The 25,661-nt window shown below is 41.6% G+C and overlaps 1 protein-coding gene across 5 annotated transcripts; it reads right to left on the bottom strand.

Annotated features, from left to right (window-relative positions):
* Positions 1-6,552: 6,552 nt before the first annotated feature.
* On the bottom strand, positions 6,553-25,644 carry LOC115112258 (zinc finger protein 821-like). Of its 5 annotated transcripts, none has more exons than XM_029639190.2 (6): positions 22,717-23,222; positions 16,232-16,351; positions 16,001-16,104; positions 15,161-15,259; positions 14,476-14,642; positions 6,554-11,675 (listed from the first exon to the last, which is right to left on the bottom strand). In XM_029639190.2, exons 1-6 carry the CDS (start codon positions 22,754-22,756, stop codon positions 10,748-10,750), a joined length of 1,458 nt encoding a protein of 485 aa, XP_029495050.1. In that variant the 5' UTR covers positions 22,757-23,222; the 3' UTR covers positions 6,554-10,747. The 5 variants fall into 5 exon arrangements, with proteins under 5 accessions (XP_029495055.1, XP_029495050.1, XP_029495052.1 ...); XM_029639192.2 differs by lacking the exon at positions 22,717-23,222 and adding an exon at positions 25,510-25,644 and having other exon boundaries at positions 6,555-11,675; XM_029639194.2 differs by having other exon boundaries at positions 6,555-11,675; positions 22,704-23,221.
* Positions 25,645-25,661: the final 17 nt, after the last annotated feature.

Raw genomic sequence — 25,661 nt, 5'->3', positions numbered from 1 at the left:
CTCATTTTTGATGGACTGGTGGTTCAGGCTCTGATCCTCACGGATAGTATTCATTATGGTTTTATATGGTTACTCTATATGGGTTTTTTATGGTTACCCTATATGGGTTTTTTATGGTTACCCTATATGTTTTTTTATGGTTACCCTATATGGTTACCCTATATGGTTACCCTATATGTTTTTTTAATGGTTACCCTATATGGTTTTATATAGTTTCCCTATATGGTTACCATATATGGTTATATGGTTACCCTATATGGTTTCCCTATATGGTTTTATATAGTTACCCTATATGGTTTCCCTATATGGTTTTATATAGTTTCCCTATATGGTTACCCTACATGGTTTTATATAGTTACCCTATATGGTTACCCTATATAGTTTCCCTATATGGTTTTATATAGTTACCCTATATGGTTACCCTATATGGTTTTATATAGTTACCCTATATAGTTTCCCTATATGGTTTTATATAGTTTCCCTATATGGTTACCCTATATGGTTACCCTATATGGTTTTATATAGTTACCCTATATGGTTACCCTATATAGTTTCCCTATATGGTTTTATATAGTTACCCTATATGGTTTTATATAGTTACCCTATATAGTTTCCCTATATGGTTTTATATAGTTTCCCTATATGGTTACCCTATATGGTTTCCCTATATGGTTTTATATAGTTTCCCTATATGGTTTCCCTATATGGTTTCCCTATATGGTTACCCTATATGGTTTCCCTATATGGTTTTATATAGTTTCCCTATATGGTTACCCTATATGGTTTCCCTATATGGTTTTATATAGTTTCCCTATATGGTTTTATATAGTTTCCCTATATGGTTACCCTATATGGTTTTATATAGTTTCCCTATATGGTTACCCTATATAGTTTCCCTATATGGTTACCCTATATGGTTTCCCTATATGGTTTTATATAGTTTCCCTATATGGTTACCCTATATGGTTACCCAATATGGTTTTATATAGTTACCCTATATGGTTTCCCTATATGGTTTTATATAGTTACCCTATATGGTTTCCCTATATGGTTTTATATAGTTACCCTATATGGTTACCCTATATGGTTTCCCTATATGGTTTCATATGGTTTCCCTATATGGTTTCATATAGTTTCCCTATATGGTTTCATATAGTTTCCCTATATGGTTACCCAATATGGTTTTATATATATATATAGTTACCCTGTATGGTTTCCCTATATGGTTACCCAATATGGTTTTATATAGTTACCCTATATGGTTTTATTCAAGTGCATTTCCCAGAGAGGCTTGACTCCAAATCAGTGGTGAGCATCTTAACTGTCCTCTGTTTTGTCCTCTCCTTTGTCTTTTAACCTACTTGTGTACATGTAGAATTGTTTTATTTTGTCCATGGCAATATTATTTCCAGTGGACCTTAAGATTGTCTTGTATTGCACATAGAAAACTTCACCTGTTGATTCACACTGACCTTGTAATGGGAATTACAAATGTTTTTGTAGTTATTACATTATTTCTTTTAAAGTATTCTTAAGGTAGTTTTGGCAATAGAGAAGCTAACTTGCATGGTTGACACTGTTTACAAATTAGCCAAGAAAAAATGCTGCCGTTTCCTTTTTCGGACACAGATTTTAGTCACAGAAACTTCAAGTGGATGAAATCAAGATGAAGTGCAATTAGAGCAGATGTAAAGATCACACAGACATTTAGTTTGATATGTCATTCTATAAAGCAGACAGACATTTAGTTTGTCATTCTATAAAGCAGACAGACATTTAGTTTGATATGTGATTCCATAAAGCAGACAGACTTTCAGTTTGATATGTCATTCCATAAGGCAGACAGACATTTAGTTTGATATATCATTCCATAAAGCAGACAGACATTTAGTTTGATATGTCATTCCATAAAGCAGACAGACATTCAGTTTGATATGTCATTCTATAAAGCAGACAGACATTTAGTTTGATATGTCATTCCATAAAGCAGACAGACATTCAGTTTGATATGTCATTTCATAAAGCAGACAGACATTTAGTTTGATATGTCATTCTATAAAGCAGACAGACATTTCGTTTGATATGTCATTCCATAAAGCAGACAGACATTTAGTTTGATATGTCATTCTATAAAGCAGACAGACATTTAGTTTGATATGTCATACCATAAAGCAGACAGACATTTAGTTTGATATGTCATTCTATAAAGCAGACCGACATTTAGTTTGATATGTTATTCCATAAAGCAGACAGACATTTAGTTTGATATGTCATTCCATAAAGCAGACAGACATTTAGTTTGATATGTCATTCCATAAAGCAGACAGACATTTAGTTTGATATGTCATTCCATAAAGCAGACAGACATTTAGTTTGATATGTCATTCCATAAAGCAGACAGACATTTAGTTTGATATGTCATTCCATAAAGCAGACAGACATTTAGTTTGATATGTCATTCCATAAAGCAGACAGACATTTAGTTTGATATATCATTCCATAAAGCAGACAGACATTTAGTTTGATATGTCATTCCATAAAGCAGACAGACATTCAGTTTGATATGTCATTCCACAAAGCAGCCAGATATTCCCATTAGCTTATGGTAATTCCAGTTATTTTTTATTCTTAAATGTTAATGCTCTTGTCAGAAAGACATTTCACCTCAGTTTTGTCTAGTTTTAATGTCTCTGGTCACTTCTGAACCGATAGTCCTGTCTGTAAATGTGTATTTGTTTTGATATCACCTGTGTCATAAGATGTGCTCCAACACAGATCCAAGCATTAATATCCTAGGCTCACCGATACTGTGTGAGAAGGTAACTGTGTGTTAGAGCATCTCTCAGCTGTCCTGTCTGTACCTGTATCCTGGTCTTTGAGCTCTGAGGTGAAGACTGGTGATTGTGTGTGGTGACACCCAATGCCTTCTAATGGACTGGAGTCCCTCATCCACACTATTTATAGATGGCTGTGTCAAATCTAGTTCATACACCCCTTCCAACCCTACTGCCTCCACAACATTTCTGTTGAGTGGAGCCCCCAAGGACTCACAGTTCACTGAGGATAAAACCTCTGACCGTCTTCAACAACAAGGAGAGGGAGAGGGGAGGTCCGTTAGGCCTGATCAGGGCAGAGTCACATACCATTTGATACCGTCATGACAACCAATTTGACATTTTGTTGAAATATAAATGTTTTTAAATACGGTAGTGGTCAAATGCCATACAGAGATGAGCTGGATGATTTTCCACAGTGGAGCAGTAGACATTTAGCCCTAAACCTCTCAATACTTATTAATTTATTTTTTTACAGTGATCACGTTTTGTTAAATTTTTTATGCTATAAGCAATACAGTTACACAGAATACCTGAAAACGTCATGTAGTATAAGCATGTGCTATGCAGTAAACTCTGAAGTATTCTGCTCTTCAGTGTCCAAGTGTACCTACTACGGGGTAGGACAGGTTTGTAATCTATATAAGAAGGTGGCTGATGCAGTCATTGTACACTGATCTCTCTGAGTACTATTGCTTATCAGTGCCCACTCTTAGGTGTCTGAATATAGTGGATTTATTTTGTTATGTTTTTGTTCAGACCCTTAGTTGTCACTAACCTAAGTTCAGCACAGTGTTTTGTTCCAGTCAGCTCAGCCTATTACCTCCACCTTCCGCTGCCAGGCAGTACAGGCCAAATCATGACCAGAGATGGGTATGCATGTGTAAGTCAAATTTTTATTTAAATCTGTCATTGACATCTATGGATTTGTGCTGAAATTCTAATTATGTGCATGGATATCCAGTTAGATTTTGGCCTTACGATCTCTCTTGGTCACGTGTAGCAATCCCTTGGTTAGATATGGTATGAATGTTACGGTGTGTATTTCAGCCCTGTAGGGTCAGAGTCTTCTCTTTGGTGAACTTTTACTCTCCAAAATCCACTGCCTTACCAAGGGCTCTCTGCTGGGCCTGTCTCACATTTTATAGGAGATGGTGTGGAGAGTGCAGATGCTCTGAAAAAGGACACTGTCAACAGCCTGCCTGTGTCTGTGCACTGTTGTCAAATGTTTTGTGAATGGGTTGCATCTCATGTCCCACCTCCCTGGGGGCTGTTCCAGAAAGCAAGATCAATGAGTTAGCCAGCTAACAGTCCCCCCAAAAACGTAAATATCTGCATTTATTTTTGAGAATTATCAACTTGAAAGTGGTAATGGTATAATTGACTTGACAACCAACAATTCATATTCGGGTTTAGTTTTCTCAATGAAAATGAAGAGATTTGTTTGGCTGCCTATCAAAGTTAACTGGCTACGGTAATGATCCTGCTTCCTGGAACACCCCACTGCTCATCAACACACTCTTTCCTCCAGATATTCTTACTTCAGTAAAATATTATTAACAGAGCTCCTCACATGCACGAACAGCACTTCTGTGTCTTACCACCTCCTCTCCTCCCCTTGTCTTGCCACACAACATGTGTATCAAACTCAGTATTCTGGTCTGGGACAACCATTCTAGGTGCAAAGCAGTGCCTCCTGTTTATTTACCTCTTCCTCTCTGTCTTGAACACAGTATGTGGTAGTGGCTGTATGACCACTCTGACTCTCAGCAGACAGTCAAGTGGACAGGCACATTAGCAGCACGCCCTCTGTTAGTCAGACTAGCATCGTTCTCAGACTTCTGCTTGGAGCGTGAAAGTGCTACTTCAGCAGTTTTCTAGGTTCTTCTCTTGACTCTAACCATCGTAAGGAAGGGGAAACATTTGACCTGTACGTTTTTGATTATAATTTTATTCAAGAAAGAAAATTGCACTAATTTTCCATCCTTTATAGTATTATAAAATTAACGGTTGGTTAATTGAAGTTTTTAATTATTAGCGCTAAACAACACAAAACCCAATGAAACAATCACTTGACAGTTGTGCATGTTTGTAGAGATAATGTTTTGTATGGCTATTATCAAGCTTGTCAATAACGCCTTAAGATCTGTACAATGTGTTAATGGAATGATGCTTCCAAGTGACCCAGTTTTTCTGTAGCTGCAAAGGTGGATCAGTTCACTCTTGTTGTATTGACCCCTCTTGGCACTCTCCTGGTGTTTTATTCATAAGCAGAAAGGCATTTGGGGATGGACTGTATCTCTGGATAGGGAGAGGTTACAGTGAGGGATCATGTTAGAGTGAGTCCTTAGCATTGCTTGAAAGCTGGACCAGTAACTGACTCGCTGTTTTTTACACACACACACACACACCACCCTCTGTTGTTAATGTGAGTGGACGTTGGGAGTAGGTCCCTGAAGGTGAGGTTGTGCTCGATGTATTGTAGTTCTGGTCCTGTCTGATCTACATGTGAGGCTTTTCAAACCAGTGACAACTTTCCTTTATTATTAACTGTATGGTCTGTTTTTGTTTTGTGATAATGGAAAAAGGCTTTATGACCCCTGTATAAAGTAGCCCTGTTGGTCTGATCTTGTATGACTGAGGTAAATAGACTGGATGGGATGGTGTTGTTGCCAGGCACTAGAGATGCAGAATTAAATCAGGAAGATGAGAATGGTTAAAAGTTTTAATGGAGTTGTGTATTTTCAGATTTGACATTTGTATTTTGGCACTAAAGTTACTGCTTTTTACGTGACATTTGACCAGTTTTAAAAGAAACAGCATCCTTTTTTTAGAGTATAAAATCTGCAAAATATATGCAATGATGTATGTAATATTCAATCCTCAAATATAATCCAGGTTGTATAAACTTTTGTATAGTGAGTTTTAATATCGTATGGCCGTACCAATATGTATTGATTCTTATCAAAAGCCTTAGTTGTCCACCCAAAGTGCTCCCTTAGAGTACAGTACCCTACACCTACCTGAACTTTACAAAGCATTAATAACTATATTTTGTTGCGTTTTTTTATTTGTACCCTTTTTGAATAAAATAGATTTGTACTGTATATTTGTACCGCTGTGAACTACTTAAGGCTGTTTTGTTTTTGTTTTGCTGTTTTAATTCTATGTACTTAAAGACACAAAGATATTGTATTTTTATTGTTACAGCTAACTTCTTGGAGACATTGCATTTATCATGTTTGTTAAGTAAACACAATAATATATATATATATACATATATATATACTTACTATTACCCTATGTCCAGAGTTGTGTTTTATTTGGTCTCTTCTTTGACTGGTCCACATGGAGAGGTGATATGTGGGTTCTGGAGTTAGTTCCAGGGTCATGAACCATCTCATCTGCAGCTTTGGGATATCAATGATTTTATTACCAGAAGTCAAATTTGAGTTTCAGGATCATGTCTGAATGAACTATAGAGTTGTTAACTACAGTACAGTATTTACATTCCCATCATTCCATGTTCCTGCTCTGTTCACATCCCAGAGTTAGCATTGGATAGCACTACTCTGTGTAGGTGTTAAAGAGGTTTATGATACTGTCTGTGTCTGCCATGAATAGAGAGGCCATTGTGGCCTGGAGAGAGCCAGTCCATGAGTGGCATGCTTTATTTGCTGACTGGTGCGTAGGGTGAACTGAAAGAGAACGATTACTACACAGCGCGGGTGTCAAAGTCATGTTTATTTCCACATTCTATTCCTGCTTTTAACATGATCTGTACATCTGTTAATCCAGTAGCAGAATGGCTGCTGTAAAAGTACCGTTCTGAGCAGTGACAACAGAACGAGCGTAAAGTGTTGTTTTTCACTTTTGTTTACCCTCATTGATTTTGGCCTTCTTAAAAGGATTTCCTTTGTAAACATGGACATCAAGAGAATATCCTGATAGACTAGTAAAAAGGCCAAAGTTCAAAGAACATCTTGATTAAATTGAACAAAAACAGGCAGGCATAGAATAACAGTAGAATACAAGTTCATATTGAACCATTCTAGAACATATGCAGTTTCACGACATGCAGTGTTAACCTAATCCAGACTGTCACGCTAGGCAGAGCTTTAGATAGTGCTGTTCAAAAGCACAAACAGAACCTGGGAAACTGTCCATACAATTTCCTTTTGTAGTATTTTAATGTCAAAGAAGAGCATACTCCACATTTTCTATTGCATTATTCCACTGTGTAAGGATGATGACACTAATATCAGCTGCCAGTTCAAATCAGTCAGAATACCCAGTATTCATTATTGAAAAGGTGTCCATACCTTCAGTACATGGCAGAAATGTTGTTACAGATTTTATAGCAAAGATAATGACCGTGTGTGACAACTTTGTCTTGAGCATGGCTCTGCTCTCTGTGTATCTTAAATTAGGATAGTGATATGACCCTGCTGAAAAGAAGTTCATGGACCAGGGCGCTGAATCTATGGCCAAAGAAGCCTCGCTGAGTTGCATTGCCTGAGTTGCACAATTCTATACATTTGAGTCCATTTGTTTTTTCCTGCACTCTGCATAGTTTTAAGAGTCAAATTTCCCTTGGAATAAACAGCACTGTTGCATAGAGGTTTGAACCACTCCTAGACTTAAGGACAATTAGAATATAATAGCTTTTCCCTGTTGAGCGGGATGCTATTCTGTTCTGGGCTTTAGCCTGGTAGTGGCTCAAACTGAGAACCGGCTTAGTTCCTATCTTAAGGACTACTCCAGAAAACTAATCATGTACTGTAACATTGTCAATATGTGTCTGCAGAGCTCAGTTGTGAAACATTGTGTATCGGAGGTAACCTTTGTGGCAAGAAATTGAGAACATATGACCAAAGAGAAGGGAAATAAATACATACAGTATAGAACCAAACATGGCAAAATGTGTACTTTCATCTATTATATACCAAACCAAAAAAATATCCCCCAATTTTCTTTACAAAATATATATTCACATGTTGCATAAATATCAATTGGAATGAGGTCAATGAAACAGATAAGACCAGAGATCTCTCCCAACTGGTCAAGGGTCAACAGATTTAATAATGAGTCTAGAACATGCTCATTGGAGAGTTGAACTCTGCAAAGTGAGATCACTGGAAAAATGCAAAGTTATTCAAAATATAGCTTTTACCCTGACACAAGCAGTTGAAGTCGGAAGTTTACATACACCTTATCCAAAAACATTTAAACTCGGTGCTTCACAATTCCTGACATTTAATCCTAGTAAAAATTCCCTGTCTTAGGCCAGTTAAGATCAATTTTATTTAAGAATGTGAAATGTCAGAATAATAGAGGGAATGATTTATTTCAGCTTTTATTTCTTTCATCACATTCCCAGTGGGTTAGACGTTTACACGCCCTCAGTATTTGGTAGCGTTGCCTTTAAATTGTTTAACTTGGGTCAAACGTTTCGGGTAGCCTTCCACAAGCTTCCCCGAATAAGTTGGGTGAATTTTGGCCCATTCCTTCTGACAGAGCTGGTGTAACTGGGTCAGGTTTGTAGGCCTCCTTGCTTGCACACGCCTTTTCAGTTCTGCCCACAAATATTCTATAGGATTGAGGTCAGGACCTTGTGATGGCCACTCCAATACATTGACTTAGTTGTCCTTAAACCATTTTGCCACAACTTTGTTAGTATGCTTGGGGTCATTGTCCATTTGCCACCAAGCTTTAACTTCCTGACTGATGTCTTGAGATGTGGATATATTGAAGCAACATTTTCCTGCCTCATGATGCCATCTATTTTGTGAATTGCATCAATCCCTCCTGCAGCAAAGCACCCCTACAACATGATGCTGCCACCCCTGTGCTTCACGGTTGGGATGGTGTTCTTCAGCTTGCAAGCATCCCCCTTTTTCCTCCAAACATAATGATGGTCATTATGGCCAAACATTTCTATTTTTGTTTCATCAGACCAGAGGACATTTCTCCAAAAAGTACAATCTTTGTCCCCATGTGCAGTTGCAAACCGTAGTCTAGCTTTTTTATGACGGTTTTCGAGCAGTGGCTTCTTCCTTGCTGAGCGGCCTTTCAGGTTATGTCGATATAGAATTCGTTTTACTGTGGATATAGATACTTTTGTACCTGTTTCCTCCAGCATCTTCACAAGGTCCTTTGCTGTTGTTCTGAGATTGATTTGCACTTTTCGCACCAAAGTACATTCATCTCTAGGAGACAGAAAGCATCTCCTTCCTCAGCGGTATGACAGCTGCGTGGACCCATGGTGTTTATACTTGTGTACTATTGTTTGTACAGATGAACGTGGTACCTTCATGCGTTTGGAAATTGCTCCCAAGGATGAACCAGACTTGTGGAATTTTTTTCTGAAGTCTTGGCTGATCTCCCCATGATGTGGCACTGAGTTTGAAGGTAGGCCTTGAAATCCACAGGTACACCTCCAATTGTCTCAAATTATGTAAATTAGTCTATCAGAAGCATCTAAAACCATGACATAATTTTCTGGAATTTTCCAGGCAGTCAACTTAGTGTATGTAAACTTCTGACCCACTGGAATTGTGATACAGTGAATTTTATTTTTTTATTTTTTTTATTAAAAGGGAAATCATCTGTAAACAATTGTTGGAAAAATGACTTGTGTCATGCACCAAGTAGATGTCCTAACCGACTTGCCAAAACTATAGTTTGTTAACAAGAAATTTGTGGAGTGGTTGAAAAACTATTTTTAATGACTCCAACCTAAGTGTATGTAAACTTCCCACTTCAACTGTATGAGCATATTTCAATACGTTGGCTAAGTGAGGAAGGAAATATGACAATTTGGGGCATTTAGAAAAATGCAAGTAAATTAGCACTCTCAGTTCACATGTTGAGTCCTAAATGTCCTAGAGGTAACTAACATATACAGAACAGTAACAGCAGCAAAGATTGGTTTGATGAGCCAAAAATGTCAATGCAACAGAAGATGTAAAAAGTAAATTATTACCAACTACTTGGCAAAGGTTGAGTGTTGAAGGTACGAGGGAAAAACAGATTGAGGAAGGTCAACGTGACTAATAAAAGGCAAAGAGACCTACAGTAGTGGCAGTATATTTTGAGTTGAAGAGAATATGCTGGAATGGAGGACAATGTTGCTTAAAACAGGGCTCATTAAATAGTACAGCATATTCAGAGCATAGCGGATAGAAATGTGATGTATAGAACAGGCCCATTTTCTATCGTTCCCATTTTATACAGTACATTTCTGACTGTCTTACTGAATGTTCTGTCCTGTTGAATATTCTCCTGGTGAGCTGTGAATACGTCCTAAAGATATAAACACACCCTCAAACTAAGGAAAAAACCTGCATTCTCTTCTGTAGTGTAACGTGTAAAGAAGCTTGGAGTCAGAACGTAGGCCACAGAGGGCTCGGCCTCAGCCCCTTACTGAGGTAGTTGATTGGGTGGATATGAGCTAGCCAGAGCAGAGACCCACGTTGGCAGCGTGAGACAGAGAGAGGTGTAGCTACCGGTAAACTCCAGCGACTGGGCTAGCAGAAGGGACTCGAGGCGAGGGAAAGAGCTATGGGCTACGTGACTCATTCCCAACACTGAAGGTCCATGTGCAAAAGATGGAAGGGTGTAACTCCTCCTGTCACACAGAACAGATAAAATCTCTTTACAACATGCTTTATCAATACCTACCATTAAGTGAAACATTCTTGAACCTGCTCTTATTTCCTGCTGGTCTGTAATAAATTAATGTTATTTGCTGACACAGGAGTTCGGGTATCAAGTCGTTGGACACAGAAGCTGCTGGAATTTCAACCAGCATGGAATGGTTCCATCTGTGGCCATGGCAACCCACAGGCATAGTGGAGAGGCCATTATAACTGTTAGTGGCCCAGTGTGCTGCCCCCAGTGACCTGGTCCTGCTAGGGCAGCTTCATGAAGAGGCTGTTGTCCAGAGAGGGGACAGGCATGGGGCAGGGGAACTGGAACAGGCTCATGTCTGCCGTCAGGGCAGCCATGGCAGCTGGGTCATGCTCTATCTGACCTCTCAGGGAGGGGTCAATCTTCTCTAGCCGCCGTTTCAGTCTCTTGGCCTCTCTCTCACGGATCAGCCTGGCCTGCCTCTTATCTGGCGTCTCGTTGGCCCTCTTCATCCGCATGGCCTCCCTGTCGCGCAGAAGCCTCCGTGTCCGTTGCTCCTCTGTCTCCTGCAGCCTCTGCATCCGCTTGGCTTCGCGGTCCCGCAGCCTCCGCAGCTCCCGCTCCTCGGGTGACTCGTGCTCCCGCTTGGTCTTCTTGGCGGAGCGCTCGCGCTCTAGACGGTGCATGCGTGCCTCCACCGGCTCGTTCTTCCTGCGCATGGCCCACTTCCTCATGGGAGACTGGGCGTCCACCAGCTGCTGGTAGGCCACACAGCTGTTGCACACCAGCAGCACTCCGGCCGGGTGCACAGGCATGGGGCTCAGGATGTCTGGCAGCAGGGGTAGGCCTGGTGAGGGGCTGAGGGTGTCAGGGAAGGAGGGGGGTGAAGAGAGGAGGCTGTGGTGCAGTGAAGGGAGTGGGTGGCCTGGGAGGTGTCCGAGACCTTGGCCATGGTTGTGTCCTGGGCCATGTCCTTGTCCTTGGTTGTGGCCGGGGTTGTATCCCGGGCCGTGGCTGTGTCCCGGGATGTGGCCTGTGCCACGGCCAGGGTTGTGTCCTTGGTTGTGGCTGGGCCCGTGGCCCTGTCCCAGGCCATGACCGGGGTTGCCCATGGGGCTGCCGGAGAGAGACCGGGACATGGAACAGTTCTCATCTCCGCTGCTGCATTCCATACTGCTGCCTGTGTTCAGGACCTCTCTGAGCTTCTCCCTGTGTAGGGGGGCAGAGACGTGAAGAGTTACAGGACACAGCTGTTACAGGCTAGCGCAGACAGACAGCCTAACTCGCTAAACTCTGTAGATAACCCATGTCATTGTGTGTGTGAAAGGCTGAAGCACTATACTAGGGTATAGGACTGAAATGAGGTAGTAGTGGTTGTAGCTCACTCCAGTAACCACGAGCACAACCATTCCTTGATCTTAACTGGCGGCTTTATTCTGTAGTTTTAGTCAGAATTATCACCTTCTGTGAGAACTAAAGTAAAAGAAAATACAGTTAAGCACACTCTTACAACTTTCTTGCCTTATGTTTGACTTTGACTTATGAGTGATTACCTTGATATAACTCTGAAGTGCTTACATACAGTCGTGGCCAAAAGTTGAGAATGACACAAATATTAATTTCCACAAAGTTTGCTGCTTCAGTGTCTTTAGATATTTTTGTCAGATGTTACTTTGGAATACTGAAGTATAATTACAAGCATTTCCTAAGTGGCAAAGGCTTTTATTGACAATTACATGAAGTTGATGCAAAGAGTCAATATTTGCAGTGTTGACCCTTTTTCCAGACCTCTGCAATCCGTCCTGGAATGCTGTCGATTAACTTCTGGGCCACTGATGGCAGCCCATTCTTGCATAATCAATGCTTGGAGTTTGTCAGAATTTGTGGGTTTTTGTTTGTCCACCCACCAAGTTCTCAATGGGATTAAGGTCTGGGGAGTTTCCTGGCCATGTACCCAAAATATCGATGTTTTGTTCTCTGATTCACTTAGTTATCACTTTTGCCTTATGGCAAGGTGCTCCATCATGCTGGAAAAGGCATTGTTCGTCACCAAACTGTTCCTGGATGGTTGGGAGAAGTTGCTCTCGGAGGATGTGTTGGTTCCATTCTTTATTCATGGCTGTGTTCTTAGGCCAAATTGTGAGTGAGCCCACTCCCTTGGCTGAGAAGCAACCCCACACATGAATGGTCTCAGGATGCTTTACTGTTGGCATGACACAGGACTGATGGTAGCGCTCACATTCTCCGGACAAGCTTTTTTTCCGGATGCCTGTTAGAGGAATATAATTCCTGTATGTCTTAATACCCGATTAAAATTAAACACTGTCAATTCCTAAGAATTTGTAAGACTCTTATTTGCATAAAATGGACAGAGACCAGTCTCAAAAATCAACCAGCTGCGTTTATTCTCGAGAGTACTGAACATGACAGTTTACCACAGATTATAAACTGAAAATGACGTCATTAGTTTATGTACTACCCCGTCTAACCAGCAGTACAATGGCTGTATAGTTCTCAAGCCTTCCCACATCGTCTCTCCCTACTAAGATAATTTACAACCCAAGCCAAGGTCTGCCTGTGTAGATAAGCATTCTATCCAGTCTGGCTATAAGTTCATTCATTTCTACCAAGGAACAGACAGTCATTGTTCTAATTCTTGATTATATTTACACACATTATATTCAGTACTAAGGTTATAAGAAAATTCATACATCTATACAGTAACATAATAGTTTTCTGATTAGTCAGTCCTGATTGAAATGTATACATAATTAGTCATTATTGATAAAAAAATCTCTTAACAATTGGAAAGGGGGTTCATCAGAGAAAATGACTTTACCCCAGTCCTCAGCAGTCTAATCCCTGTACCTTTTGCAGAATATCAGTCTGTCCCTGATGTCTTTCCTGGAGAGAAGTGGCTTCTTTGCTGCCCTTCTTGACACTAGACCATCCTCCGAAAGTCTTCGGCTCACTGTGCGTGGAGATGCAGCAGGCAGGTGTGAGTGCCATTCCTGAGCAAGCTCTGTACTGGTGTTGCACCGATCCCGCAGTTGAATCAACTTTAGCGCTTACTGGACTTTCTTGGGTGCCCTGAAGCCTTCTTCACAACAATTGAACTGAAGTTCTTGATGATCTGATAAATGGTTGATTTAGGTGCAATCTTACTGGCAGCAATATCCTTGCCTGTGAAGCCCTTTTTGTGCAAAGCGATGATGACGGCATGTGCTTCCCTGCAGGTAACCACGATTGACAGAGGAAGAACAATGATTCCAAGCACCCACCCTCCTTTTGAAGCTTCCAGTCTGTTATTCAAACTCAATCAGCATGACAGAGTTATCTCCAGCCTCGTCAACACTCACACCTGTGTTAACGAGAGAATCACTGACATGATGTCAGCTGGTCCTATTGTGGCAGGGCTGAAATGCAGTGGAAATGTTTTTGGGGATTCAGTTCATTTGCATGGCAAAGAGGGACTTTGCAATTAATTGCAATTCATCTGATCACTCTTCATAACATTCTGGAGTATATACAAATTGCCATCATATAAACTGAGGCAGCAGACTTTGTGAAAATTCATATTTGTGTCATTCTCAAAACTTTTGTCCACGACTGTACATAATAAACAGTTTAGCCGGAGATCAGATTAAACACATGAATAAAGGAAAAAAATACCTCATTGTCTGCTTATTACAGAAGGGAGGAAATCAAAAACTTCCCACGTATTATTCCTGGTATAAATTCACGCTTAATCCTTAATTATTATAATGTTACCATCCTAACATACACAATTCCACCTTTACGAACTATACCCGAAGACATGAAAACTTGGGGATTGCCTTCACTCAAAAAAGGTCTGTTGCTACGATAATAATCCCAGTTACAACAGTTCTTAGCCACATAGTTCCACTTGTCGTATCATTTCCCCTGCATAGCAAACACGTAAACAATACAAAAGCAACGACAGACGTACAGGTTAATTGTCAGTTACAGTGGTGGAGGAGGCACAGACCTGTTGAAGTTGTTGGTGTCGGTGAAGCGTGTCCCACACACAGCACAGTTGGAGAGGCGGTCCTCAGAGTGGATGAGAAGGTGGCGCCCCAGGGAGCCTGGCGAGCTGAGCGTGCGCCCACACACTGGACACACGTAGTTCTTACTGCTGCCCATCAACGATGTGTGCTGCTCCAGACAGACAGAGAGACAGACAGAGTTATAGTCATTTAATTAGGTAAAGCACAATGGTTCTCTTTGTTTGTCAGTGTATTTTATAAGCAACCTAAAAGTGAGGACAAACCACAACAGTGCATATCTAAAAATACACATATCTACAATTGTGGCATAAACGTATGTGGTTAACACTAGACCATCATGTGAGAAAGAACACGAATGGAAGGAGGAAGTGGTTTGGTGGTAAACGTGTCATTCTGGCTCAGTTAGAAGACACTGATAACTTAAAACAAGTTGAAACATCCAAAACCTTAGGTTTGACACATAACCCAGAGACTGATCACATGACTGGATCATAATTATCCTTCCCTCTTTAGTGTAGTGATGACAGTAGCTCCTAGGAGGTTCAATGGTGATTATCTACCCCTAGCCCATTATCCCCCTGATCCAACCGCTGAAGCTAAGGAGGCTTTGGCCCCGTCTGAATACTTGGTGCCATGGTGGGCTGTCTGGTACTGTACTGTCCTCACCTGGTAGACGTGTGTGATGAGCTGCTCGGGGCTGCTGAACTCCAGGGTGCACAGAGGACACACACAGCTGCTCATCAGGTCGGCCCCCTCCTCACTCTCCTGAGAAACACAGAGGCATCAGTACTACTGTACACTCAGATACTGTGGATGCTATGTGGAGCTACCATACAGATCTGTTTCATCAGTAATATGTATGCTAATGATTGTGTAATAATACAGTAAGTTATGTAATGGTGGTTCTGCCTAAACAGAATGTAGGGCAAATATTAGAAGAGGATTTAATATGTACATCTAAAGGGTGGATATGCTCATCCTCTCTACAGTACCTCTATGGCTGGTCCTGGGAGCAGGAATTCTGAATGGTAGGTCATAAGGTTGTGTGTGTGTGTGTATGAGAGAAAATTACCCACCCTCAGGCCCCCAGTGACTCATTGACTGTCACTATGACACACTGTATGACTCTGCCATGGTTGTGAATCACACCACACAACCCGAGATGCTTTCTGTTTCTGGGGTCTGAAGGTGTGAGGATATTCTGTAATCGCCAGTTTACAATTTACAAATGCAATGTATTCAGACGTATTCTTGTGCTGCATCTCTTTTTGTAGGATTATTGAATAACATAATTCTGGAAATGGACAGTGAGGGGTGGGGCAATAACCTTTCCACATATGTCTAGAGGGCCAGATGACCCTGAGATCTGTAGAACACTATCAAATCAGGAAGGAAATGCATGTGTGAATCAGCAACCAGGCAGGCCCACACTCAGTGGACACACACGATAACAGTACTAGGAGGAGAGAACACCCCTCCATGGGTAACCCTGACAGTGACACTCACTTCTTTAACTCCCCTGTGGTGTGTTCTCTTGGTGGAGGTCATGTGGTCGTCAGCTGAGGTGTTGGAGGATGAGTCGTGGTTGTCCAGGTCGCTATCACTGTCTTCTATGGAGGCAAACACAGCCCTATCAATATAGACAGACAACAGAACACAGACCTAGTCATATTCTCTCACGACACCCCCTACAGAGAGTATGTCACATTAGGGTCAGGGAAATGCCTAAATGCCTACCTGAAATGCTGTCCTGTTGGGAATTGTTGCTGTGGCATTCGCTGTCCTCAATGAAATCGTCCCTGCCATCCATGTTAATAGTGTGAAGGGGGCCTGCAAAGCCGGTGCTGTGGAAGGGCCCTGTGAACAGAGGAGTCACAGGGAGATGATAGGACCATCAGAGGGAGGGGTGAACTAGGCATATCCACCTGATTTTCAAACACTTAAAACACGGAAGCCAAATGCAGAAACTATGGATACAACTTCCTTATCATAATTCATATTCGAGCCACTAGAAATCCCTGCATTAGCATGTTTCTTTTCGCGGATAAATCCTGACAAAAAATACACCATATTACTGGCCTGCTAATGTGCCTGGACCTTGTAGGCTAACAGCTGAGTAAAACCCCAGAACTGATCCAAATGGTTGCCCAATCAGGCAAGCTAAATGCAGCCATTTCTAAATTAACATATAAAAACGATAGGCTTTTGAGCATTATTCAAAAGACAAACTACAGTGAAAAATACTACAGCCTAGACTAGAGTTTTGTACTCAATTGAAAACAAAATGATTCGTTACATTGTGTTGTTGTAGCCTAGGTAGGATAGGCTTTATACCGCAGTGAATAAATGTAACATTGAGCTTATGAATTATGGGTTAATATGCATACGTTTCTAATTTAGGAGACAGTCCACATCCCATGCCTGTCAGTCTGTTGCGCAATTACACACCTGGGGTCTCTTCCTCTTAAATCTTGTGGTCCCAGAAAAAGCCAGACCACAAAAGCTTGTTGGACACTTATTTCGACGTATTTTCTTTAGCCTACTAATAGCCTATTAGAGGAGAGATACATGCTTGCGGATAGTAAAATAGGCTACAGCATTAAGAACGGGCAGGGAGTTGGAAAGGAGAAGCCCATATTTTCCTATAGTAGGCCTATCTTAACACTAGGCTACATTCTGACAGAACACACGCGTGGCCTGCTTATGTACCTTTCTGGACCTTCTTAACTGTGGAGAATAGTCCCAAACTGATCCAAATGGTTGCATAACCAGGCCTAGGCTGTAGGCATATGCAGTTATCTTTTTACAAAATCGGACGTTTGAGGTGTTATTCAAATTAGCCTACATCAAAGGGACAATAACTGTGCACTCAAATGATAACAGTAAAATGTTTTTTCTTGCACTCTGACTGGTAAATATTTAGCTTATTACATCAGCTACACATTACCAGCCTCTCTTTCCAGCAGTTGTCATTCACAACAGGCTATAGCAGGGGTAGACAACACCGGTCCTGGAGTCCCGCAGGCACTTCATGTTTTTTATTTAATTGACCTGGAGGATCAGGTGTGTTGAATTTAGACAAACATTGAACTGATCAATTAGCTCAGTTGGTCAGGTGTGGTGCCTAGTTGGAACAAAATCCTGCAGTACCTACGGATTGTTGAGGAGAGAAAGTGCATTGGTGTGATTACTTTTGACCACTTATTATGATAACACTGTTGCACTGATGCATTGCAAATAGTTGCACGGGACAGAGAGATGAGCACAGTGAAAAATAAGACCCAAAGAAATTGACAACCATTATAAAAATGGAAGTCATTTGCAAACCACTTGAGCAATGGTGTAATAGATATGCAGGCAATATGACATTTGTTGCTGAAATGATACATTTAAATACAGTAGGAGTTAGTATATTGTTTTACATTAGGCCTACATTGATGTATTATTTGCAGTTGTCACTATGACAATGAACACACCCTGAAAGCACTGAATGGTCTGAACCAGTATCTGTGTGTTAGAGAACGCATGGTCACCTTATTAATAGACAGCGTGCAGTAGGATGCGTTGATCAGTTGATTGACAGGTGTAGGACTTCAGAACAATAAAAACTTTCCTCTAGTGTGGTTGCTCACCAGCGTGTTATAGTTACGTAGCCTATAGTTTATCTTTATAGTTATTGGCTTGGTGCCTGGCCCTTAACTCTGACAACACAACTAACGTTATTATCACAACAGAACTATTCTAGTAGGTCTAGCTAACGAAAAAATGTGGATGAAATCAATGTACAATTATGCACTCGTTTACTTAACTTTTATACTGTATACTATAAAATTTGGTTATATAACCTTGAAGCCCATTCAAAAACCGGAAGATCGAAGAACCAAGGCAAAATGGGCGGTCACTTTCCCATCGGATTCCTGATTGAGGCAATCCTCAATGACATAGATTTGAGAGTCAGGTGTGTATAAAAAGAAAGTTGATATATTACAAGACAATGCAAGAAAATACAGCCAGCAGACAAAGCCTTGGAGGTAAAACGTGATAGGCATAGGAATGACAGCCCTGGAACAGAAGATTGACAGGTCAGTAGTGCAAGGCGGAGCGTGATCATGAAGTCGGGGGAAGACATTTCTAGAGCACAGACCTGTAATATTTAACATGGAGGGCATAAACACCAGAGAGCCTGGTGTGTAGCCTGCACTTCAGTTACCTGGTGTAGGTGCTGACTAGCCACAAAATCCAAGCAATCTACTACACTTAGCATATTGAAGAAAGTGCTTCAGATTAGAATACCAAGCCTATCCAGCATTAAAGGAGTCGTAGCTACACACATAAACCCATCATAGCTGCTATAATACACTGGCCCCAAGATGGTTATAGAAACACAACATAGAATACATGAAAGGCCTAAACCTTTAAACACAATCATTCCCCGAGCCTATATGCAGTTGACATGGATGCTTTCATATTCACTGACATGCCAATATAATGCTGCATCAACACATCGCAAAAGCGCACGTTGACACATGTACTCACACACAACCAGACCCCCAATTTTCACAGAAGCAGAACGAACACACACGCTTATCCAGGCATGCTGCAGTCCCAGGGGGAAGCAGCCTGCACTCCTTTCCACTAGCAGCCTGCAAGGCAGTGTATCTCCCTCTCTCAGTACCACCCACACACTGCACAGCCTGGCTCACCCTCTGTCCTCCCTGCTCATACGCAGCTCTGACTGTTCTCTATCCATACCAGCAGCTCTGAGGGGGAGGCCAATGCCTCATACCAAGGAGCCCATATGTGTCTGCTTAAACCCCTCACATGGCGCTCAGCATTTTACAGCATCTCTGCTCATTGCATTAGTATCCCATTTCCCCTCCGATCTACACCCAAGCTTGACAGGGTTGGAATGGGAGCACAGGGCCTCTCCAGTTGTTAGTGACAGTACACTCATTCCTGTCATCAGTATACGTTAACGGGAGGTTTTATTTTGATCATTTTAATATCTCTCGAATGGAAAAATATATATATAAACTGCAACCATTTAGGTTCCATAGCCCTCTAGTTATTACCCTCCCCTTCCTGTCCAGTCTTTCCATTCAGTATGATGGAAGGAACATCTTTCATCCAGTTACCTGAGGCTGGCAGAGGTAATTACAGCCTCTGTTCTAATCCTGGAGCAACACACCACTGAGGAGCATGGTCTGTGTGTGAGAGGGTGAGGAATAAAATCTATCATAAAAAAAAAAAAAAACTACCCTCTAATATTCACAGGGCTGTCATTCCTGCATTAACTTTTTAGCGGAGTATGGTATGTGAAAATAGTTTGGGCACATTTCCCATAGTGATCCAGGCACTCATTAGCATTGGTAGAGTGGCTCTGATTGTTGAACTATGAACTGCTACAGACTGGCTCCACGGCACACAGCCAATGATTGATGTGAGAGCTACCCATCCCCCACTGCTAGGCTCTGTCTGTACATCTGTCTCTCTTCTCCCACCGGCCCTCCCCATGTCTCTGCCACTCTGATGTTATCTCTGAGTCTGCGTGTCTGTAGGCAGGAGGTGACGCAGTGTCTGACTGAATCCAGACAAAGACAAACTCATCAGCCAACAGACACAGAGGGAGAGAGGAGGAGGAAGGGGGGACAAAACAAAACAGACAAAAGAGAGAATGCCAAAACTCTACTCAAACACTAAGCAATGGGGCTCCTGTTGAATTCAAGCTCCCCTCTTTTTTACCCACCCTCTGTTCCAACACACACAGACAGACGCCACACACACACACACAAAATACTGTCTGAATCTCTAGGAAGTGCTGGGGCCCCTGCCTTCCATCCATGTACAGGCACTGTGGTGTTCAGGACCATGGGAATGGTGAAACACAGACATCAGATAATCCCAGACTCCCAGATCATTTCTCACTTCGCCTAATTGGCAGCCTGGTATTTAATTAAGGCAAAACGGAAGTAACCGCCATCACCCCTTTTCTCCAGAATCCCGCCCTCCTCCCCAGTGAAGTGTCTGAAATGATCCCAACTCTGCTCTCAGACAAATAAACACAAAATTACCCATCTGTATGGCTTTATAGATCCACAATGAAAACTATTTTGATACAACCCAGAATGCATGCTATCAAAACAGACCTGTTTATTGTCACTAACCCTTTCAGGGCTAATGATACTTCTAAAACAGCTGCTGTTTCCCCTGCTATGCTTTCCCTTTACCCCAGCCATGATTGGCTCAGACAGGCTAGCTGACTAGTTTTCCCATGCTGGTAATGTCTGTGCGCTACATCGAGGGACATTTCACATCAGTTCAGGACACACACACACACACCACTTTTAAGGATTATTATAATTTTTCATTAGATGGTGGGTTAAGAAAATGGCCTATTATCATTTTATAAACTATGTGGTATGTGTGTGTGCATGTGTGAATTTGTCTTGGACCAACTGTATGTGGTCATAGGAAAGTGTGAAAGTTGGATTCATTCTGAGGGTAATAAAAAAAAGACTTGTTATTTCATAACTATCAGTCAGAAGTAGTACGTGAAGCTGGGAGACGTCACTTTAGAAGCCCCCCAAAATACGCCTTAAGATTGTTCATGTATGTTGTTGTTTTACTATACTGTGTTTGAACAACAGAGTTCTATGGACCAATACGTCTACCAGCAGATCACGCATCCTTACTGTGTTACTGTTTCCCGTGACAGATGTTGTTAGCATATAGGGATTATTGAGGCCATTAGAGCAATACGCATTTCAACACCATATTTAAACAAACTAGCCTCTCCTATGTTTAGAAAAAAAAGGACCCTAAAGGCTACATGGTCCCCTTGGGTGGACTTATGCGTCCCCAGGCATCCAGTAGCCTACACTATGAAGGATCAGCAGGCCAATTCATCATGCACTCAGTTTGACCATTTAGCATGCATAGGAAAAGGACATCATCACCATCGGTAGAAATGTTTGTCAGGCAACTACACAGCTACCAAACCTGTAGTACCTAGACTATACCTGCTCTGGAGTAGTCTCCCATTGGAATTGGAGGAATGTTGCTTGCAGATAGCCAACGTAGTCAGTGACACTGAAAAACATCGTCCCCTAAGCTGGTGACTATGACAGACACAACAGCACTTCATGGAACAGAAATGTTTAACGAAACGTGTTTCAGTGGGCTCTGATTACAGAAACCAAGCAGTGCACCTTTCCATTTAAAAGAATATATATGGTCTCTTATTTTGGCCCCAGGCATTGACAATGCTAGTGGTATGACCGACATTGCTATTCTCCACTGGCTGTACTGGTTCTGTATCTGAATCTGAGATGTCAATGTGAGAGCTTATCCAGAGAAACAGAAAGTACAGTCAATGCAAAAGCATGTTGTACCTAGTTTAAACTGACATTTTATGAGGGACAACATCTTACATGGATTCTGAGACCAAGATGGGTGAAATCTGTCCTAATCTCAAGACTAACAAAATGTATTTTCATTGACATTGGTAGGCTATATCGTACTCTCAAAACAAGAGTTGAAAACAGGGACCAGCATGCCACAGCAGGTTTTCCTGCTGTCTCAAACAAAGAATCTAATTAAAAACCTCCAACATAAGCGCAGGTAAACACATGGAAATAACTATCTGAATAGTTTCACTCTGAGAAAACGAACTGCGCATGCAATTGTGAGGTTGTCATCTCCATACAAATATTAACATCATAGTATTAGTAGCCTAATAATGGTTCATGATAATTTTTGGGGGTTCGAAGATTTTAATTTGAATTTAACCTTTATTTTACTAGGCAAGTCAGTTAAGAACAAATTCTTATTTTCAATGACGGCCTAGGAACAGTGGGTTAACTGCCTGTTCAGGGGCAGAACGACAGATTTGTACCTTGTCAGCTCGGGGATTCGAACTTGCAACCTTTCGGTTACTAGTCCAACGCTCTAACCACTAGGCTACCTTACAGACAATCGTCGGTGTCACGCGCGTTGATTCAATGTATCATCAAAATTATACAAATATTGACGTCTATGCGCTACATAGGTTGAACTAAAACATTGTATCAGGCGCTTGTATCAACGATGGTGATTGACACATTGTCTTACAGTTCACAATTTCAACGGTGGTGAAAACAATCGTCTAGTTAGATGGAGGAAATGATACGCCTCACTACTTTTCAACAAGTAAAAATGGCATTTACAATACCTGAGATACCTACAATTAACTTTGAAGGGGTTGTTCTGTTTTCGCCTGGACATATTATCCCCCACTCCAGGATGGAAAAAAATCGAATCTCCTCCTAGCCCAGACAGATTTGAAGATTCCCCTATGCAATCCAGCTGTATTCCGTAAAGGGACTCCCTTTCGAGAGTACAACAATATCACTTAAAAAATGATTTAAAATAAATAACAAAATGCCCGATGATCAAAATTGTTTACCCATGTAGAGATGAACACAGCTTACACCATTGGTGAGAGTCGGGGTCATTTAAATGAATACAAAACAAATAGCCTATATTAAATGTTTAAATAAGCCCAAATGGCTTGGTTACAATCTGATCCACTTAAATTTAAAACACTCTCCTGTCGAGCTATATATAATTTCCAAATTATAGAAAATACGATGGGGTCCTATCCAACCCGGCCTGAGATGGTATTTGCTCAGCAGCCCCGAGCAGCTACAATCAATCCTGCGTTGCTGTCGCTTTGCCAATTCACTGCAGCGATACACAGGCACAGCTTCTTCTTCGGTATAATGAAGTTCGCACATTTAGTTTGTGCATGCTGCCACCTATTGTGCGGTAGTGTGTGGTTTATCATGTCAATCTTTGTAACACAAAAAAAGGGGAGGGAAAAGAAAAAAAAGATGCACCACCAACTAACCCTACACCTATTTAATAAAACAATTATATATATATATATATAATTATCACCAGCTCATTCCACTACTTTGACCCTAACTGATCCTACACCAGTCCGACGGCCTGGGAGGAACGGACTCCGGTTCAACACACCTTGTATCTCTTCCTCCGTAAAACCTTATACACCCAAGTACTACCACCACAACCTCTACCTTCTGTGATTTACATTCCATTTCTGCGGTACAAATTGATAACCAATGCTAAGAAGCCAACCTTACTGAAGCACAAATTCAAATCAGTCTGTATTGGCCTAAGCCTACTACTCACCCTTGATCCATCATCCTCTACTCTCTTCCCTGCCTCAGCGTGACACCTTCTGTTCTACTCTGACCCTGGCATCTTCAGCATGTATCTCTCACACCAGGCACTTCTGATCCCCAGCAACACAGGCACCCCCACAATTGACCGTTTTTCCCCACCGATAATACCTTCACCGATTTAACATTACCCAACTTATTTTCTACCCAGCCTGAGACTACACATGGCTCAACCAAAAGGCAGGATCCGCTTTCTCCAAAAATCTCACTCCCACTGGGCCAGAATCCTCATTTGCATGACCATCGGAGCGAGGATCTGAGGTCTTCACCTCACATGCCACCACAGGTAATTCATCCTTGGGTTCATTTTCTGAGCCATCAGACACAGCAGAATACGGTTTGTACTTGGTGCCATTTTTCCTCAACACACATCTTCCCACTGCACTCGGCTCTTCTTCCTTCATAACCATGTCTAAACGTTCACCATGCTCATGCCATGACTTCATGTGCAGTGCTGCCTGCTTAGCCCAATTTAGTAGTCTGTTTATCTCTGGCTTCTCCATGCTCCCAAAACGTGCCACAATCGTCAGCCAAGTCTCCTCCTCGTCATCCATCTTAGCAAACAATCTCGGACTGCATCTCTGACCTTGATATGGTCTTAATTTTCATCCCACAGGCACAGCTGATATCTATGTTCACAACATGCGCACAGCAATGCATTGTGGGATGTTCAAATCATTTGAGGGTAGATAACCTGTGATGACATAGGAGCAGTGGACTACCGTCAACAATGCACACAATAATACATTGAGCCTTCTTTCTCTCCTCATTTCATGTATTATAATATTTGAATATTGCATATATTTTTTAAGATTTTAGGCTGTAGCGTGGGTAAATCATAAGGTCACTACACACTTCCTTAGAGGAGTCCGGCTCGCATTTCTCTAGTTCCCTGTGCCTGCACCCTTGGGGCACAGGCACAATCAGGGGCCAACCCATTTCTGACACCAGTGTAGTGAAGTCGGAGTGGTAGTCCTGACTCTTTTGAGGAGGTTGCTAGGTGTTGGGTTAGGGCAGCTATACTACTGGTACCAGCAGTGGGAAACCCATGGTTTTTCCTGGCCTTTAATGGACGTTTTTCACTGTTCACATTCTGGTTTGTGCATGGGATACTTTCGGAAGAAGGGGAATATAAGTGCCTCTGTAGCCGATGTGAAATGGCTAGCTGGTAAGAGGTCTGGACCTTTATAACCCATGTAGTAGTGTGCATGGCCCGAAACCTGGTGACGCTGGTTGAAACACCGCTCCAGTTGTTCCTATACAGTATATTTTCTGATGGCGGAAAGAAATGTATAATATATTTTTAAAAGTATAAAGAAGCTATGCAGCGCATGTCCTGATTGAACTTAGTGCGGCATTGTCTGTAAAGTACACTAGATGGAGCCCACAAACCTCACAAAATTACAAATGTCATAACATTACATGTTGACGTCATCACTGACTGCCACGAGGTGAGGTGTGCGAACCGCAGCACGACGTTTACAGACACATTATTACTCATCCGCACATTTCGGACACATCTAAATACGATACATCAAATAGCTACCTAGCTAGGTAGAACACCAGCCAAGCAACATAATCAGATTTTGGCGTTATATAATAACAATACTCGAAGAGTGCATTAATATATCTAAACGGCTCACAAGTGTAGCTAGAAAGGCATGCATGTGTTAGTTAGCTATAAGGGGTTCTTTAGCTAGTTACTAGAAGCTATAGCATTATTGCAGTGGTTAAATAAACATGTTCGTATTACCGTAATGCTTACATACATACCAGCATCCCATGTTACTCAATCAAATATCACATAGCAGTATCGAAGCTGGTGGATTTGCTAGCCAATTGAGAATTCTGCAAATAATTTGCACGCTCGCCTGTTTGAGGTCTTCGTTCCTTTCTCATTCCACAAACGTTGAAGTTTTGTTTTT

Source organism: Oncorhynchus nerka, linkage group LG27, assembly GCF_034236695.1.
Source record: "Oncorhynchus nerka isolate Pitt River linkage group LG27, Oner_Uvic_2.0, whole genome shotgun sequence".
Lineage (NCBI taxonomy): Eukaryota > Metazoa > Chordata > Actinopteri > Salmoniformes > Salmonidae > Oncorhynchus > Oncorhynchus nerka.
This window is presented reverse-complemented; position numbering and strand designations above follow the sequence as displayed.

Coding starts and splice junctions, on each gene's coding strand:
- LOC115112258 (XM_029639190.2), bottom strand. CDS start 22,756: ATGTCCAGGCGAAAACAGAACAACCCCTTCAAAGTTAATT. Junction 16,352..22,716: donor CAACCCCTTCAAAGTTAATT/GTAGGTATCTCA, acceptor CTCTGTTCACAG/GGCCCTTCCACAGCACCGGC. Junction 15,260..16,000: donor ACCACAGGGGAGTTAAAGAA/GTGAGTGTCACT, acceptor TGTGTTTCTCAG/GAGAGTGAGGAGGGGGCCGA.